At 36.6% G+C, this 19,779-nt stretch overlaps 1 protein-coding gene across 2 annotated transcripts in view; it reads left to right on the plus strand.

Annotated features, from left to right (window-relative positions):
* The window catches only part of GLIS3 (GLIS family zinc finger 3), a 592,145-nt gene that overhangs the window by 173,676 nt on the left and 398,690 nt on the right, over nt 1-19,779 (plus strand). The window contains exon 3 of one of the 2 annotated variants that reach the window (XM_072597414.1): nt 17,048-17,128. The exons of the other annotated variant lie outside the window; for it this stretch is intronic. Within the exon in view, the coding sequence (XP_072453515.1) occupies nt 17,048-17,128 (81 nt within the window). The remainder of the gene's footprint in view (nt 1-17,047; nt 17,129-19,779) is intronic. 2 annotated transcript variants of the gene reach the window in all.

Genomic DNA, 19,779 nt, shown 5'->3' on the forward strand with positions numbered 1-19,779 from the left:
GTCTGAAATCATGGGTGAGTTCCAAAAGGATTTGGCAAATCAAATAAGAGAGGCAGAGGAAAAATTGGGAAGAGAAATAAGAGTGATAAATGAAAATCAAAGAGTCAACAGCTTGGTGCAGAAGGCACCAAAAAATGGCAAAGAAAATAACACCTTAAAAAACAGACTAGGCAAAATAATAAACGAGGTACGAAAATCCAATGAGGAAAGTAATACCTTGAAAAACAGAAGTGGGCAAATGGAAAAGGACGTGCAAAACTTCACTGAAGAAATAATTCCTTAAACATTAAGGAATTGAGAAAGTGGAAGCTAGTGACTCTATGAGATATCAAGAAATAATAAAACAAAGCCTAAAGAATGAAAAAATAGAAAACTATAAAATATCTTATTAGAAAAATAACTGACCTGGAAAGCAGATCTGAGAGAAATAATTTGGAAATTATTGAACTTCCTAATAGTCCTGATAAAATAAGAGCCTAGACATCATCTTTCAGGAAATTATCAAGGAAAATTACCCTGATATTCTAGAACCAGAGGGTAAAATAGAAATTAAAAGAATCCACTAATCCCCTCCTGAAAGAGATCCCAAAATGAAAACTCCCAGGAAAATTATAGCCAAATTCCAGAGCTCCCAGATCAAGGAGAAAATATTGCAAGTGGCCACAAAGACATAATTCAAATATTATGGAAAAAGAGTCATGATAACACAGGATTTGGCAGCTTCTACATTAAAAGATTAGAGGGCTTGGAATATGATATTCCAGAGGGCAAAGGAGCTAGGGGATTATAGCCCCAAATCACCTACCCAGGTGAGTATAATCCTTCAGAGGGAAAATGGATATTCAATGAAAGAGAGGACTATCAAGCATTTTTGATGAAAAGATCAGAGCTGAATAGAAAATTTGACCTACAAATACAAGACTCAAGAGAAGCATAAAAAGGTAAACAAAATAGGAAATTCATACGGGATTTAAGGTTAAACTGTTTATATTCCTACATGGGAGGATATACTTGTAACTCATAAGAACTTTCTAATTATTAGGGCAATTAGAAGATACACACTATACACATATACACACATATAGATACATATGTATATATACACACACATATATACAGACATACATATATATATTCACACATGAATATATAGACATACATAAGTACATATTACACACACAGGTAAGGGGGCATGGGTGTGAATTGAATATGATGGAATGATATTTTTTAAAAATAAAATTAAGGTATGAGAAAGGAATGCACTGGGAGAAAGGGAAAAGAAGAGGTAGAATGGAATAAATTACCTCACACAAAAGAAGCAAGAAAGAGTTATTTCAGTGGAAGGGAAGATGGGAGAAGTGATGGGGAACTCTTGAACCTTACTCTCATTGGAATTGGCTCAAAGAGAGAATAATATACATACTCAGTTGTATGTAGAAATTTACCTTACCTTAGAGAAAAGTAGAAGGGGAAAGGGATAAAAGAAGAAGGGGTGCTCATAGAAGGAAGGATGATTTGAGGGAGGCAATAGAATAAAGCACTTTTGAGGAGGGACAGGGTGAAAGGGGAGAGAGAATACAATAAATGGGGCAAATAGTATGGAGGGAAATATAATTAGCAACAGTAACTGTGAAAAATTTTTTGAAGCGTTTCTCTGATAAAGGCCTCATCTCTCAAATATGTAGAGAAATGAGTCAAATTCACAAAAATAACAGTCATTCCCCAGTTGACAAATGATAAAAAAATATGAACAGTCAGTTTTGAGATGAAGTAATCAAAGTTATTTAAAGACATATGAAAAAATGCTCTAACTTGCTACTTATTGGAGAAATGCAAGCTAAAACAATACTGAGGTACTACCTCATACCTATTAGATTGGCTAATAGGACAGAAAAGGAGAATGATAAATATTGGAGGGGATGTGGGAAAATTGAGACACTAATGCACCATTGGTGGAGTTGTGAACTACTTCAAACATTAGGTAGGGCAATTTGGAACTATGCCCAAATATAGAAGCTTTTTTCTGGTGGCAAAGAATTATGCATTTAGATGTCCATAGCTTGGGGAATGGTTGAACAATTTGTGGTATATGATTCTGATTGAATAGTATTGTGATATAAGAAATGATGAACTAGATGCTCCCCAAAAAATCTGGAAACATTTATTATGAACTGATGCAAAGTGAAATGAGTTGAATCAGGAGAACATTGTACACTGTAACAGCAATATTGTAAGATGATCAACTGTGAATGACTTAGCTATTCTAAGTGATACAATGATCTAAGACAACTCTGAAGGACTTATCATGAGAAAAAATGCTATCCATTCCCAGAGAAAGAACTGAATATAGAAAGAATCTGAATATAGAGCAAAGCATACTTTTTTGCTTTCTTTATTTTTCTTTGGTTTTTATTTTGGTCTATGTTTTCTTTTACAAAGTGACTAATATGCAAATATATTTTGCACGATTGCACTTGTGTAACCTATTTCAAATTGCTTGCTTCTCAATGAGGGGGATAGGAAGGGAGAGAATTTAGAACTTAATTTTAAAAATGAATGTTGAAAATTGTAACATGTAATTGGGGAAAAATAAAATATCAAATAAAATAATTTATGTGGCAAAAGAAAGTTACATGGACAACGTTAAAGGCTCACCTATTGGTTGAGTTTCTTTTAAAAAATGTATTTATTTTATTTTTAATTTATGGAATAAAATAAGCATTTCCATACCAGTACAATAAAAAAAGATGATTGCACATGAAGCTGAAAATCTATTAGGTACATCTTGCTATTTATTTAAAATATATAATAAAGTCATCATATAAAAATGATTGAAGACTTCTAATAAATGGGAGCACTCTTCCTCCATGGGTAGCCTATATCAGTTTTCAGTGGTTCTTATGTTAGGTAACATATAAGCCTATTTTATATGTGGATAGCTAGGGGACCTAGCTTACCTCTGTACCTATTTTCTATCCATTTATCTACATGGTAAATGGGAGAGATTTAAAGTTTATTGTTGTTGTTGAGTCATTTCAGTTTTTTCCAACTCTCCATAATCCAATTTGGAGTTTTCTTGGCAAAGATACTGGAGTGGTTTATCATTTCTTTCTCCAGCTCAGTTTTTAGATGAAGAAGTGAGGCAAACAAAATCAAGGGACTTGCCCAGGGTCACATAGCTAGTAAGTGTCTAAGGTCGTATTTGAACTCAAGAAGATGAGTCTTCTTGACTTCAGGCTCAGACCTTTATTCGTTGTATCACCTAGCTGCCCAACTTAAAGTTTAAAAACTGAGGAATTCCAACCCCCTAAAGTTAATTATTAGGTAAATAGCTGTTGCCTGGCTTATGTCCTGTCCAGCAGAGGTACAGATTTTGAAATTATACTAGACAATCACCGTAATTCAGAGTTAGGTTTCTGACTGAAGGGACCAAACCCCATGCCAGAAAAAAGTCCAAGACTAAGCTTAAGGAATTAGTTATTTGGCACAATTCATCTCTTTGTTCTTAAGAGCATGGAACTTGGGTCTCAAAATCTCCTGTATGAGAGCTGGGAGGCTTTAGAACCCAGATCCTGAGTGAGGAAGTAAAACAGGTAGATCTTTTACGGTCCTAGGGTCAGGGTTGATCCTTTTTCTAAAAGAACTAGTTAGTTAAATGAGTATAGTGGTATCCTAGCTAAGATTATCAGCAGAGTCAGAAGTTGGAGCAGGTGGATACCACGATTCAACAGCAGGGACCTAGACTCTGATTCTCATACAGTGTAGTGTTGTCCAGAGACTATGAGATTGGCATTAGTAAGAGCAAAACCCGGCAGTCCTGAAGCATTGGATGGTGCTTATTCCTCCTCCATTTAGATGTTTTGACCCCACTTATTCTCTATGTGGGTTCCTCTCTACTTCTCTCTCTATATATGTGTGTTCTATATATATCTACACTTTTCTTGCTTTTACTAGGTACATTTATACAAGAGTTTGTCCTAGGTCTATGAGGGCAATATTTTGTTGCTAATTCCTTACTCTACTGCTTTATGAAATGCCTTTGTTTTTGAGTTTTCTGGCTATTAAAGGTCAATACATTTTATGTTGCCTTATAAGGTATAGGTTAGATATAGGTTTGGACAGCTAAGTGTGCAGTGGATAGAGCGCTATGCCTGAAATCAGACTCATCTTCCGGAATTCCAATCTGGCCTCAGATACTTACTAGCTGTGTGACCCTTGGCAAGTCACTTAACCCTATTTGCCTTAGTTTCCTCACCAGTAAAATGAGCCAGAGAAGGAAATAGCAAATTACTCCAGTATCTTTGCCAAGAAAACCCTAAATGGAGTCATCAAGAGTTCGACATGACTGAAATGACTGAACAGTGACAACAGGTATAGATTAGGAATGTGGAACCTTGAACCTAGGGTAACTATTTTCTGGGGAACTTGTTCTGAGTAAGGAGGTGGGGCATAGTTAGAAAGTTTTTCCTGATGTCCAGATTTGCCTCTGCGAATTCCACCAGCTGTTCTCTGTTCTGCCCTCTGGGATCAAGCTGAACACATTCTAAGTCCTCTTCCACAATGATTGTCCTTCATTTACTTGAAGACAACAGTTATTTCCCTCCTCAGTCTTCTTTTTTCCAGGCTAAATACTGTCTGTTCTTACAATTGAAGCAAGGAGTTTGGTTGCCAAAGTGGTTGTTTTTCTGTGAATATTTCCCAGCGTATTGCTGATAAATTGATAATTCCAGGAAAATAAAGGCAATGAGTGGGCCCTCCCCACTGGTAATAAGAATTGGTTGCTTTGTAACATGTAGGAAATCTTGAATCTGAAAATACAAGAGAGTTCATTCAGATAACAACTGTCTTTATAGTAGGTGGAAGACTATGTTTAAAGCTAAACTGCTTCAATCTCCTATCCTTTTACTGGGATGGGGGCCCCACACCACTGAGAAGTTATTGTACAAGTGTGGATGTTTATTTAAAAATCAACTTGCCAGAGTTAGGTGGCTTTGATAGGGCTCTTATTCTTTTCAGTTTTCTGTATTTGTGAGCACATTCTTGGGAAGATTGCAGTTGGGTAGTGTTGCATGTCAGAGATGAGGGAGGTTTAGTTATTAACCCAAAATAGAGGGTAAAGAGGGGAAATGGGCAGGCTGAGGAATGAGGAAAGAGATGGATTGAAACATTTCCAAAAGGTATTTTTGCTGTTTATACTTGTTAATTATTAATGCTAATTATTGATGAGAAATGGTTTTGAGTTACACACTGTGCATTGTTTGGGAATGGATTACCTTATTTCTTATCTAGGGCAATTCCTTTAGCAGATACTAAACTTTTTCAAATAATCAATTTTTATTAATTCAACAGATGTGAAAGGATTTAAAAAAACTAAAGATAGAATCCATTAATACCTTCAAGGTTTAGCTTTTAAAATGTCTCACCCAAATTTGGGTGGCTTTTTAACAAAAGAAACCTTTAATTTTTTTTCATATTTCATGTGATTAGAATTTGAGAATAGAAAAATCTAGTTAAAAATGTAGCCTAGTTTCAGTGTGATTAATTAATGATTGTGAGTACTTTAGAAGAAGGAAAATGCTAAGTTAGTTATTAGTGTTGTCCTTTATCCCATACTTCTGGGCATACTTGAGGGCAGCTAGGTGGTACAGTGGATAGAACACCAGTGCAGGAGTCAGGGGGACCTGAGTTCAAATCTCACCTCAGACACTTGACACTCACTAACTGTGTGACCTTGGGCAAGTCACTTAACCCCAACTGCCTCATCCTGGGTCATCTCCAGTCATCTTGATGAATATCTGGTCACTAGATTAGTTCTCTGATGGCATGGTCTTCTTCAGCAATGAAGGACGAACACACGTACTTCTAATCATTTTCTAGGTATGTGTTCTAGAGTTTTATTTTCTTGGATATTATATTGGCAGTTCATTATTTTGACTTTGAGAAAACATACTACCTCCTTCCCCTGGAATTGTAGAATCACAGAACTTGGATTGGAAGAGACCTCAAAGGTACACTAGTTTCACCCATGCTTAAAGTGGAATCCTTTCTACACCTTCCTGGCAAATGGTCTAGTTGACTCTTGTGTTAGTGATCTTAACACGGAGAGATTGGACTAGGCTTGTGGGTAGGATTGCCCATTGTTGTACAGAATTTTTGCAACTTAGAGGTCATGTGTTGAGAGAAGGCCAGTACTGGTTGAGTCATAGAAAAACTAAGTGTTGAGCTACTTAATCACAGGATCATGATGTTTTGAGCTGGAAGAATCCTTTAGAGATTATTTGTCCAATCCCTGAACCTTACAGACAAAGAAACTCAATTTTGAGAAGAGGAAATGATTTGCCCAGCATCACACAGATATTGATTAGTAGATCTGGGATTCTACTTGACATAGTTGCGTGGCCACCTGGTTTGTATATAGCATTTTAGAGTTTAAGAATCTTCATTTAATTATTTTAGATCTTTTTCAAAAGGATTGTTTATAGGATTTTCCGTGGTCTAGTTTATATTTTCCAGTCTTGGACCATCTTTCTTTGGTCAACTAGATGAATTGTTTTCATTTGAGTGCTGAATTACATACAGATTAGGTCAGTGAGTGGCTCTGCTGAGTTATTTCTTCAATCACTTGTATGTTTATAATACTTTTAAGTTTCCTTTACAACATCTCTTTGAGAAACGTTCTGTGTGTACGTGTGTATGTGTGTGTGTATATGTATACATGTATATATATGTGTATCTATCTATCTATATTTCTCAACAATTTACAAGTGAAGAAGCTAAAGTTCTGAGGAGAAACAGCAATAGTGGAGTGGATAAAACCCAGGCTTTGGAATCATAAAGCCTAGATTCAAACACTGGTTTGATGGCTTGCTGTTTGAACATGGTCAAATCACTGTGTCCATCTTGATCCCAGTGTCCTCATCTATAAAATCAGAGTGTTAGATTTGATGATCTCTAAAATCTCTCCTGGTTTCAACATTGTAGAGGTTAAATGACTTACCTAAACCCACGCAATGGGTAAATGTTGAAAGTAAGATTCAAATCTAGGCCACTTGACTTGTAAAACAACACTCTTCACTGTACCATACTATTTAGGTAGCTAAAATAAGCAGAACAACTGAGGGCAACTTGACTCTTGTGCTTTCTTCATTTTTTTCAAGCAGGGGGATGGGACAAGAGTGGTCTGTTGTCCCTACCTAATGGCCTCCTTTTTGACCCCAAACCAGACCATTATTTCTGTCATCCTTATGACTGGGTCACTGATCTCATCTTGGAGTTTTGCATTCGACTTGTGAGTGGGTTGCCTTGCCACTCCTCAGAGACCTGACCTGATTTCCAAATGCTTTAGGCTAGTGCTCTTCCTTCCTTTTTAATGAAGTTTATGGATAATTCAGCTATGCTTCCAGTGGGCACTTTTTTCTTGGTGTAATGAGAAACTCAACATTGATGGAGACTGAAAAACAGTTGCCTTGGTGGAGAAAACTGAAGCATTTGTCAGCTTCATTAAAGAAGACTTCTGTTACACCCAGAAGTGGCCGAGATATACAAGTGACCATATCAAGTGAACAACATGTTCGTGCTAAAAATTCTCCAGAACAATCCTAAAGAAATATAATACAGGTGCATTATTGTATTCTTGTGCAGAGTTAAGTTTACTAAGGGGGAAAAACTGACTTAGAAAAATAGAGAAACAAAAGTTTCCTCTTACCAGATTTCAGTTTTTACTTCTCATGACAGCTTACCATTAAGAGAATCATCTGGTTTCTAGTCCCTACTAATGGATGAGTTTTCTCTCCTTTTCCATTTAGAGACCTTTGGGGCATTTTTTTTATTCATAAGTGAAAAATGTATCACAGCTTTATATCCTTTTATTAATAGTTCCTTCTTGCACTTAACCTCATCTCTGACTTTTTGGCATGTAAAGTCCAGTGAGCTCATGTTTAATCATGTATAAACAATCATCTAATTACATGGTTTTGAATTTTCATTTGACCGACTAAATACAAATGACATAGAAAAGAGGAACCTGACAACCTTCCTGTCTTCTGATACCTGGATTTTTCTCTCTCCACCCCCCTCTCCTTTTTTTTCCTCCCACTACTCTCTCTCTCTCTCTCTCTCTCTCTCTCTCTCTCTCTCTCTCTCTCTCTCTCTCTCTCTCTCTCTCTCTCTGGGTTTTCAATGCACGTTATAACTTATCAAAAAAAAATCAGTTTGTATTTGCCAAGTTTTCTAAGGCAAAATTGTTCTTTTCAAGGCTACATATCAAAAAACAAGTTGGTCAAGCTGAATTATATGTCTTCTTTTCAAATCTCTTTCAAACTATTCTTCCTTCTGATATGGAGGTGGTGCTTGCCTTCCCAGTGGTGCTAGGTATCAGGTGGCAGCTGAACATTTCTGTGGCGAGGTTTCTCAATCTTTGCCCCTCCGTTTTTCTCCCTCAAGGTACAATAAGCACAATTCCAATTACCTTTCTTTCCTGTTCCTCCCCATTCTCCACCCCCCCCCAAAACTATCCAGATTGACATATTTTTGAAGGAAGGTGGTGGGAAAATCTTTTTGAACAACTGTATTTAAATAGGAAGGAAGAGGTCAGGTCATTCTCTTTTCTTGTTCCTTGTCTTGGTTCTTGGTATTATTCTGAATACCTATCAGAAATTCTACTAAACAGTCAGATGGCTTTAAAAAATAAACATGGCTCATTCAACCCTATATAAATGTATTCAACATGGTAAAAGAGAAAGAAGAGAAAAAGAAAGGCCTCTCTACATTTTCTGTGGAAACTTGGAAAAATAAAAGTCATTCAAAGACATTTGAACCAAACTCCCAATTTAAAAAGTACCATTCAGTAACCATAGGATGGAGGGAAATGTATGAAATTTGACATCAGCTGTTCCTTTGCTCACTAATACTTAATCAAGATAATTCAAATGCATTATTTCAAGATTTCCTGACTTTGAAATACAAACACATACTGAGATACGACCGCATAAACACAACAGCATCCAGTGGAAGAATAAAGAATTAAGTGGAATCCTCATGTCATGGAAAGAGTGTTGGACTCAGATTCAGGAAACCTTATTTCTCTTTCTGCTTTTAAATTTTATTAGTTGAACCACATGGACAAATTTTAAATTTTTTTCTAGGTCTCAGTTTCCTACTCTGTAGAATGAAAGAGGTTGGACTAAATGATCTAAATTCTTTGAAATTTGGGAGCAGAAGTTATTTTTGGCTCCATATGAAGAATTTAGGATTAGTAGGATCTTCTTGCTAGGTTGAATCTCAAAGGAATCCTACACATTGAAAATCTTTATAGAGGCACCTTAATAAACATTTTATCCATCACAGCAGGCTAAAAAGACCCAGTGCTTTATGGGGAATTACTCCACCATTCTATTCCAAACCATTAAACATTTGTTTCATGGTTCATGTTTCATTGTTTAAATGGGCCTTTGAAAACTTTACTCACCATGCAAGAACACTAAATAAGGCGTCTACCTCCAGAAGTTATTGTCTGACTTGCTAGGAAATGTTAAGAAGAAATAGGAGTGCTCTCAGGATTTATCATTTCATTTACTGGAACCAGCCAGAATGAGAGGCCCTGTTAGACCTTCATAAAATATTACATTTAAATGAGCCTTTGATGGATCACTATGGATTTTAACATCATCCTCCAGTTTTGCTTCAAAGGTGTTGAGATCTTGTACTCTTCTTTATGTATTATCTGTGTTCCCAAAAGACAGGTGGTGTGGCATAGTGGACAGAGGGCTGGTCTAAGGGTCAGGACAAGCTAGGTTCAAGTCCTGACTCTAACATACACTAGCTGTGTGATCATAGACAAGTCACTGCGCCCCTAAGAAACTAACACTATGTTACAGATGGATTGCCAATCTTTATAAGTGAAAAGAAATTCCACACTGAGAGTTTATTCCCTAGATCAATGAAATCTCATGTTTAGATATACCTTCTCTTCCTGCCCCATAAATAAGAATGCTTCCTAAAGAAACCTATTTTCATGGCATTTTTCTGTATTTTAATATTCACTTTTCGGCTCCAGAGATGTATCATAGTGCAGTAGAAAGATTTTTAGTACTGGAGTCAGAAGGCTGGAGTTCCAGTTTTGATTCTGATTCTTACTGGCTTGGTGAGCAAACCACATACTTTTCAAACCCCTACTTTCCTTATCTGTAAAAGAGGGAGGGGAAGTCATTAGTATGATCTAGTTCACAAGACTTGTGAGAAAAGCACTTTGAAAACTTTTCCTGCTATCTAAATGTGAGTTATAATGATGTTAAACGAAAAACTATTTCTTATTGTAGCATGCTACACAAAAACCTGGTGATTTGGGGGGAAAATATAAACTTGGTGACAGTTGAGGCTTTATTTAGTGGCAACAGTAAGTATCAAACTATTTTCCTTCTATTTTCAACATAATGGAAAGAGATAACTTTTATTATTTACTGTAGGAAACCTCTAGTTTTTATCTTCACCAATACTGACAAATGTTCATTATTAATGGATGCTCTAAACCCAGGTCCATAGGTTTTTGGATAAAGGTGGGGTCATCTTGGGTCTTGTTTTAGGTCCTGCATATGTTCTTAAAGATTCTTAGTTCACTCTGTTCTGTTGTATAACATTTTCAAAGAATCTGTCTTTCTTGTCCTTCCACATCCCACCATTTAACATTTTTATATAGCATCTAAAAGTTTGCAAAGTGTTTTATCAATATTACCTCATTTCATCTTGACAACAATCCTGAGAGATGCTATATTATTAAACTTCATCTTACAGATGAAAATGAAGCAGATAGAGATTAAATGACTTGCTCAGGGTTACATAGTGCCTGAGGCTGGAAAGGAACTCAAAACTTTCTGATTCTAAGTCATGGCTGGATATGAACTCAAAACTCTCTGATTCTAAGTCACATTCTCAATCAACTATCCCAATTAATTGCCCCATAAAACTGTGGTGTCTAATCACCAGGGCAGCTAGGGGACACAATGGAAAAAATACCAGACCTGGAGTCAGAAAGACCTAAGTTCAAATCCAGGCTCAGGCCCTTACTAGCTGTGTGACCCCAGGCAAGTTACTTAGCCCTGTTTGTCTCAGTTTCCTCATGAGCTGTAGAAGAAAATGGCAAACTACTCCAGTATCTTTGCCAAGAAAACCCTAAATGGGGTCACATGGATTTGGACACATCTGAAATAACTAAACAACAATAATTAATTCTCCTTAGTTTTAAAGGATAGTTGGAATTTTTTGCCCTGAAATAAACTCTCCAGAGAAGTTTATGCTCTATGTATTCCTTAAAGATCATTTTGGCATTTATATATTCACTTGGGTGTGTTTTGGGGTCCTCTTACTCATCATGGCATAATGGAAAGACTTAGGTTTGAGTGGCACTTTCAACAGTTACTAGTAATGTGACCCTGAATAAGTCACCTGACTTTTCTGAACCTTGGTTTTCCCTTGTAAAATGGGGTTCACAATACTTGTAATACCTACCTCAGGAGACCATTGTGAGGCTTTAAAATAAAGTTTCTGTAACACTGCTAACCTTAAAGCTTATCTGTTACGATCATTAGATGGTTCCAAGCACTTTAATTTTCTAAAGAAATGCAGTTCTTGTAGTGATATATTCTTACCTGTGGGAGAAGCTACCGTCTTAGATTTGACATACTGGAAATATTTTATAATTTTTGTTGCAATTTGGAGATAAATTCATTCCAAAATTGTCTGTGAAGCAAATAAAGTAGATTCCTAGTTCTCATTATGTGTGTTCTATGAAATATCATACACACTTATTATGAAGGCCCTTAGATTGACCACTTACTGGTTTATTCCTTCATCAAACTTTTATGAAGTACCTACTTCTGTGAAAATCATTATGGAAAGATAAAAAGTTTTGATGATACCAGAGCTCTGCCTTCATGGAGCTCCCTTCATTAAGCAAATTCTACCTGAGGGAGGCTGTTTCTTTTTGTCTATTTATCTCCCGAGCCTAACACACAGCTTACGTGGCACATAGTAGGTCTTGTTAGATTGAATTAAATCAATGGAATAGAGAAGTACAAAACAGTTCATTATATTATGTGGGTGGATGAGAAAATTTTTATTGACCAAGGGGGTCAAGAAATTGACTTTGAACTGGATCCTCACTCACTAGCACAATTTTTCTAGTGAAGAAGGAGAGAAAGACCTTCTAGGCATGGGGAACAGCACAGGAAAGGCATAGAGATGGATGAATGCAGTGTGTGCTGTGTTCTATGGTCAGAATGCCCTTGGATTACACGAAACTTCTAACTTGTCTTCTACAAAGAACATCAATCATGGTCTTTGTTTCATATAGTCAGGGTTCAAATTAAGTAGCTGTCATTGGCATCTTGGATTGGGTGCCTGTTTTTGGTTGTCATGGGAAAGATATTTGGAAGAATTGTTTGTGGAATTGAAAGACATACTTGGCTTTTGGAAAAGAGATTGGGATCTGCCATGGCATAAAAATCATATCCTTCACAACATGCTAACTTTTGTGCCTTTGTAATGAATGCCTCGGGGATTTGCCTCTTCGTCTCTGATGCCATTGTCATCCTTCTAACATGAGCCCTTTTCACTTTTCAAGTGAATTGGGACACAGCCTTTTAGTTGGTGTCTCTGTCTCTACTTTTCTCCCCTTTAATTCATTCTGTAAACCACTACCAGATTAATCTTAATAAAATCCCCTTTTCATCAGGTCATTCCCTTACTTGAAAACCTACTAATGCTTATTTTCTGAGTTTACAAGGTCAGTCATTCAGAAATCATTTGTTAATCATCTAATGTATAAAAATTGCTGAGAACACAAAGAAAGGCAACCCACCCCCCAAACCTGACCAAACAAACCAAAAACCAAAAACAGACTTTAAACCTTGATTAAGTTCCTATTGTTTGCAAGATGCTGTCTTATGTTTCAGAGAAAGATACAAGGGTGAGATCAGGCACAGTCCCTGCTCCTTGTGGAACTCTCTCCTTAAAAAGTTGTCAGAGAAAACCAGATCAATTGTAATACACATTAAAAAGGGCTAGCACTCCTAACATGGTACAAAAGAAAGGGTCATAGGACAATAGATTTAGAACTTGAAGAGACCTCAAAGGTCATTTAGTCCAATATCCTCCTTTTACAGGTAAGGAAACTGAGGCCCATTGAAGTTGTCACACAGGTAACACAGATTTTAAGTTTCCAGCAGGAGCTAAGAGGAAAGATCATTGAACACATGAAAATGCATCATTAGAATTAAGCTTCAATTGTAATAAATTCAGCCAATCTCAGCAATCCATAAATTCACCTATTTTACCTGTGTGAATACTTTTACTTCTCTACATTGTAATATGCTGACTAGACAATACATTTGTTGTCATCATTAGTGTTACAGTAGATCAAGATAGCATGTGTTGACAGTGACATCCAAGGCTAGTTGTTGAGAGGATGGGCATTTTAACAATCTTTTCATATGTTAAATATTATTGTGGAAGGTGGCAACCTTCAGGTAAACAAGCAGATTTTGACATGGAGAACAGAAGGGTTGGCATAAACACTATCATCAGTGATCATCAATATTTGTTAGCTGACTGATGGACTTCAGAAGTAACAATTCTTAAAATGTATTGTTATTTTATTCATCATTATTTCCTTATGAGGTAGGGAGGAGTTAGGTCTTCTTAATAACATCTTATCAGAAGCTGAGGAAACAAAGTAAAGGATCCATGAGAGCATATCCGGGGTACTGATTGGAGCAGGAAGGAAAATGATATTCTCCAATCACTCTAAGAACAAATATGACTCCCTTTAATTCAGAGAGAAAATAAAATGAGTAATGTGCAAGATTCTGTGCTACGTGGCCAACATTCCTGAATGGTGACTGAATCTACGAAGAGTATTAATGTGAAAGTTATACTCTTCTCTGTGGGTATAAACAGAATAAGGGAAGCCAGCAGAGTTCCTGAGGGCAGTAGAGGTAGTAGGCCATTGCAATTCATCTCTTGGCACTTGGCTTTGGATTTTTCTGAAGTGTTGACTAGGTAAAATTTGGAGTCTTACATGGTTATCCTGAATGATGGAAAGGGTTTAGGGAAACTTTGACTGCTTCAAAGGATTGAAGCAAAACAGCACTGGTGGAAGGAAGAGCCATCTGTTATGTATCCATTTATGGTTCATTAATCAATATGGGCTTTCTTGTAATTTCACCATAGTAGAGATCATGTGCTTTCATGCCATCTTCATTGCTGTGCCTCTGTGAATCCTTTGAACTTGTAAAAAATTGTGTTGATGTCAAATGCGGGATGTTTTGTATTCATACATTTCTTATTCTTTCAGTGAAAGAAGACTGTGAGCACAAGGTGGGGAGAGACACTGATTATATTATATCCCATTTTATGTGTTCGGTAATTTCAGTCATATCTGACTTTTTGTGACCTCATTTGGGGTTTTCTTGACAAAGATCCTGGAGTTGGTTTTTCATTTCCTTCTCTAACTCATTTTAGAGATGAGAAAACTGAGGCAAACAGGGTTAAGTAACTTGCCCAGGGTCACATAGCTAGTAAGTGTCTGAGACCAGATTTGAATTCAGATCTACCTGACTGCAGGTCCAGTGCTCTATCCACTGTCACCTAGTTGCCCTAACTCTTTTTTGTACTGGTATAACAATGCTGTATTTCCTACATTTTAATATATCTTTGCTTGTATGAGTACTATCTTCACCATTGCTGATCAGAAATCCCATGGATCTTTGTTGATAGTCTTTGTGAATTACCAGGCTACAATTGTTCATTAGGTGATGCCATACTTTTGGGGTGATGAGAGACTCTTTGGATTTACCTAGATTGAGTCATGTCACAAATCCACCATCTATGTCACGTGATGATGTGCTTTGCTGTGCATTCTTTCTAGGGACAAAAGAATTAAGCTCAGTCATGGAGAATTGGATACGTAGCTTAAGGCTAAATCTGCAAGATACATAATTCAGATCATGACTTTGATGTACTCTGTGTTCTGGCCTTACATCTGCAGAAGAGAAACTCAGGCATGCCATCTGCTCTCCTACCTGATTTTCTCAGAGGGCTAGTGTTCAGGAACACACAAAACAAGCATAGAGTATAAAAAGGGAACCCAAAGGGTTATATGACCAACTCAGTGTACCATTGTGAAGCCCCCTGATGCTTTCCTGGCATTTTATTCCCACATTCTCCCATGCAGTATGCTATGAGACTCACAGAGAATGGACAAGCTTTGACAATTACACATCAGTGATGGTCCACATCTAAATGCTTTCTCTTATCTCATGGAGAAGCAGACAAAAGTGAAAATACTGATGGTTGTACTACAGACCACTGAGACAGGAGGAAGACTTCTATGGGTAGTTTGATTAATAGATTAAAATTCCAACACTGCAACATGATATTGTGGTCATGGGGGACTTCAATTAGCCAATCAGTAATAGTTAACAAGCATTTATTAAGCAATTACAATGCGCCAGGCACTGTATAATGATTTGAGACTGGAGTGAGCTCAAGGGAGAATTTAGAGCTGAACAGACAAATCTAAGAATCATGTGTATAGAGATGATCTTGGAACTCATGGGAGTTGTAAAAATCACTTTGTGAGATAGCATTGAGGGGGAAGAAAAAGAAGGTTCAGGACAAATGATTTAGGAAACAGCAAATGTTAGTCAATGTGACCTAGATGAAGATCCATCAAAGGAGACTGAGAAGGAATGTTAAAACAGGTAGGAGAAGAGCCAGGAGATAGAAATGTCATATAAACCTAGAAAGGAGAGAGTATCCTGGAAAAGACACTGATAAATAGAACTTTACTAAATAGGGCCATGGCAATGAGAGAAAGGAGAAAGAAAAGGTAGGATTGAGCTACATCAGAGGAGGGTGATGCAGATGAGGGTTACATGCTCTACAAGCATTTCAGATCATAAGATCTGAGCCCTTGCTCCCATGTACCCATTTACTCAAAAATGATAGAAATCCTGAGAAAAGGCCTGCTTTTCCTTACAACTTCCTTTTCTGATTCATGCCTATCCATAGGCATAATAATGTAATGTACTGTTTCTTTACTCAAACCTTTCTGGTAACCTGAAGTTTTGTTGAAACCAGAGATTAGTCAGGGATAAATATAAATGCAAACGTAGCCAGTGAGCCCAACCTGTGCCTAAATGTTAGGAATTTTCTTAACATGGGACTCAGAACAATTGTGATTGTACTCTTTAATTCAAAGTGAATTCAGAGGAGAAAAATGAGGGACCATTATATTTTTCTTAGACTTAACAACCTAATTATTTTAATAAGGTGTTCCAAATCGATTTAGGTACTCTCTCTTTCTTTTTTGCTACGCTTAGAGAAAATGATAAATTTTCAACCTGTTTTATTGATGATTTCATCCGTCAAAATATGGAGAAAATGGCAAGAAAAACTTCTATTCTCAGTCCAATTCTGGTCAACAAGAAGGAGGCGGTTGTTGCTAAAGCAGAAATGACAGGAATTTTGGGGAAGTTCATCATCTTTGAGTTATGATAGGGAATGAGGGGAAAATTGGACCTAAAAGAGCATACAGAATAGATTTGGGAAGAACAAATTTCTAGGAGTTCAGAGAAAGGATAGGTAGTATGCAATGGGTGAATATTTTGCATGAGAAGTTGACTCAAGAGGGATCAGGTGCAACCAAGGATGAAATTCTGAAGACATGAACAAAAATTCTAATCTGTTCTGTGAGGGAGTTCTGTGAAGGAGAGCTGTCAAGGGAAGCTCATGTGGCTGCATAGGGAACTAATTCACAGACAGATTCAGATTTTTTTAAAGACATTAAGGAAGTTTGAGACAAATGTAAATACTGAAATGGTATACAAAAGAATGAGATTGTCTTCTTCAGGGACTGTAGAAATGGCTAATACCAAAATGAGTTGAGGCTGTTGCTAAATAAAGGGCATCAAAAGAGTGTTTCCTGTGTGTATGTACATTCGCATGTACGTACACACATTCGTATGTGTTTATGTATTTTTCTTTTTTTAAGGTTATGTTGAGGTTAAGAAAAGGCTCGAAGGAGGGTCAGGACCAGTGTTCAGGACAGATGGGAAGATGGTAAAGGACACTGGTGAGAAGACTGAATTTTCCAACTCTTATTTTCTATAAACCTTTTCAGTTATTTGCATTTGTTTTTATCTTCTGTGATTTATTTTTTAAAATCTGAATTTGTCCATGAGTTAGTTTTTTTTTCTAACAGAGAAGATTTTCTTTGAATTGGGAAAGACAGAACATAAAGGATTGGTTGGAAATGGAAATCATTACAAGATAAGTGATATGGTGGCCAAAAAGTGAATGTGAACTATCCTATAATGTATTTCGATAGATTTCTACCCCAGTTAACCCAATTTAAAAGATTTTAGAAAAGATAACAGAAAGCTTCAATCAAGGTGCAAGTGAGCAGGATGATGGAAGGAGAAGAGATCATGCCACGCGAGAAATGGTTTAAAGAACAGGAGGTATTTTTTTGCCCAGGAGAAGAGTGGACTGGATGGAGGGCAAGGGAATGATCATATTTGTTTAAAGAATTTCAAGGATTGTCCAGTAGAAGGAAAATTAGCCTTTTCTTGCTTTGCTCCAGTGGGCAGAATTATAAGCAGTGTATAGAATTTGCAGAGAAGAAGATTGAGGCTTGATATAAGAAGAAAATCTTCAAAACATTTAAGAATTATGTTAAAATAGAACTGTTGGCTTGAGGAGATAGTGGATAAACATTTTTGGGGGGAAACTAAGAGAAATTTGGTCAGATATTGATTCCATCTCTTAAATTCTGTGGTTCTCAGAAAATCTGAAGAGACAGATGACACTTCATAGTGGAGGTAACATCATAATTCAAGTCTTGAAAAGGATTTTGATAGGCACCGATGAAGATGGAATATCTTCCAGACACTGAAAACAATTTGAATGTTTCCTCATCATTATTATTTGTAGACTCATTACAAAAAACAAATTGGATGCAAATTGCTAAACCAAGTCACACTGGGTATCAAGTGAAGTCTTTATTTAGAGTTATGAGATTCAGGTTATAGATTAACTCTAGCATTCAGTTACTATATGATCCTGGGTAAATAACTTCCCTTCTTGGTGTCAGCTTCTATCTCTATAAAATGAAGGAAATTGGAGATGATTTTTAAGATCTCTCACAATCTTAAATCTTACAATCCTATGACCCAAATATAAGACAGTTTAAAAATAATAAGTTTGTTAGGTCACACTGCTGGTTCATAGACTTTGAAATAAAAAAAAAAACACCATTCTCCATATCTACTGGATGGCAGTATCTAAAATATATGTGCTGTTTAGAGTTTTTGTCTATCTTCATTTGAGCAATAAGTGTATATGTTTTTTTAAAAAATTGTGTAGTGTCTAAAAATAAGCAATATTTCAAAAAGAAAACCAGCACGTGGGTAGGGATGGCACATCTGGTAGTTAGCAGAGCTATACAGTTTGTTTCCAGGGAATGATGAGCCAAAGAACATTCAAAGCTGGCCAACTGAAAACTTTTTGTTCTCTCACAGTGACACCTGGTAAAATGATTGGTTTCATCAAACTGAAAACAAAAAGAGCATTGGAGTTGGGTGATGAATTAATGCACCAAGAGCCTGATTACACATAAGAAGTCTGGAAGAGCTACTGGATTTTCAAATGCCGGAGGGCATGGACTGTATATAATTCATCTTAGGATGAGATTTTATAGTTGGAAGGAATTTTAGGTTGTTTAGACAGAGGAAAGAAGTGAGACACCAAGACTTACCAAAAGCTACATAAAGTTGGCACATAAAGTGGCAGAGCTGGAATAGACCCAGGTTTTCTAACTCAGAGATCTAGTTTTCTTTCCACTATAACACACTGATTGTTTAGTCTAACCCTTTCATTTAACAAAGGTGGAAACTGAGGCCCAGGAAGGGAAGGAACATGACATATCCAAAGCTACGTAGTGATGGAGCCAGGATTCAAAGCCAGGTCTTCTGAAACCATCTCCAATGCGTTTTGCCACCATGCCATAGCGTCTACTTTCATAATCACAATAGAACTTTGAACATAAGAATTGTTCAATAAAGGTTTCTTGAATGAAGACTTCTTACCATTGCATTCTCAATAGAATCTAAACACCTTTAGCAAAATGTTGAGAATGGGAAGAAGTGATTGCATACCTACCTAATTGTCATTTTCACTCATATTTCTAGAATGACAGTAATTGCATGATGATAAAGTTGAGCCTAATGTAGAAAGGCCAACAGCTGTGCAGATAAAAGATTCCATTTCTGCAGGCATCTGCAACCACTCCCATTGCTATGTAACAAGCATCAACCCATCAGTTCATTCCTTTGCTACTGTTGATTGTGTTTGGTGGAGAAGCCACAATGTGATAGTGATAATGATGATAACAATGAAATAGTAATCAACCATTTAGAGAGTATTTGAAGATTTATGAAGTTCTTTAGAAACACTTTCTTATTTTATTGGATCCCTGGTTTTGCTTCTGACAGATTGATCAATAGTTTTTGAGTTAATAAAATAGAATGAAAGGGAGAGGGATGGATGAATTGGTTGATTAGGGGTCTGTCTCTGGAATTCTCTTTGTATCTCTGTCTTTATTTCTGAGCCTCTGTCTCTTTCTACATGGGTTTTCAGAGTCCCTTCCCAAAAGATACCATATTTGTGATATAATTTAACTTTATTATTTTGTTAGTGCATTCACACACATGCACACTTTTGAGA

The sequence above is a fragment of the Notamacropus eugenii genome, chromosome 1 (genome assembly GCF_028372415.1).
Source record: "Notamacropus eugenii isolate mMacEug1 chromosome 1, mMacEug1.pri_v2, whole genome shotgun sequence".
Classification (NCBI taxonomy): domain Eukaryota; kingdom Metazoa; phylum Chordata; class Mammalia; order Diprotodontia; family Macropodidae; genus Notamacropus; species Notamacropus eugenii.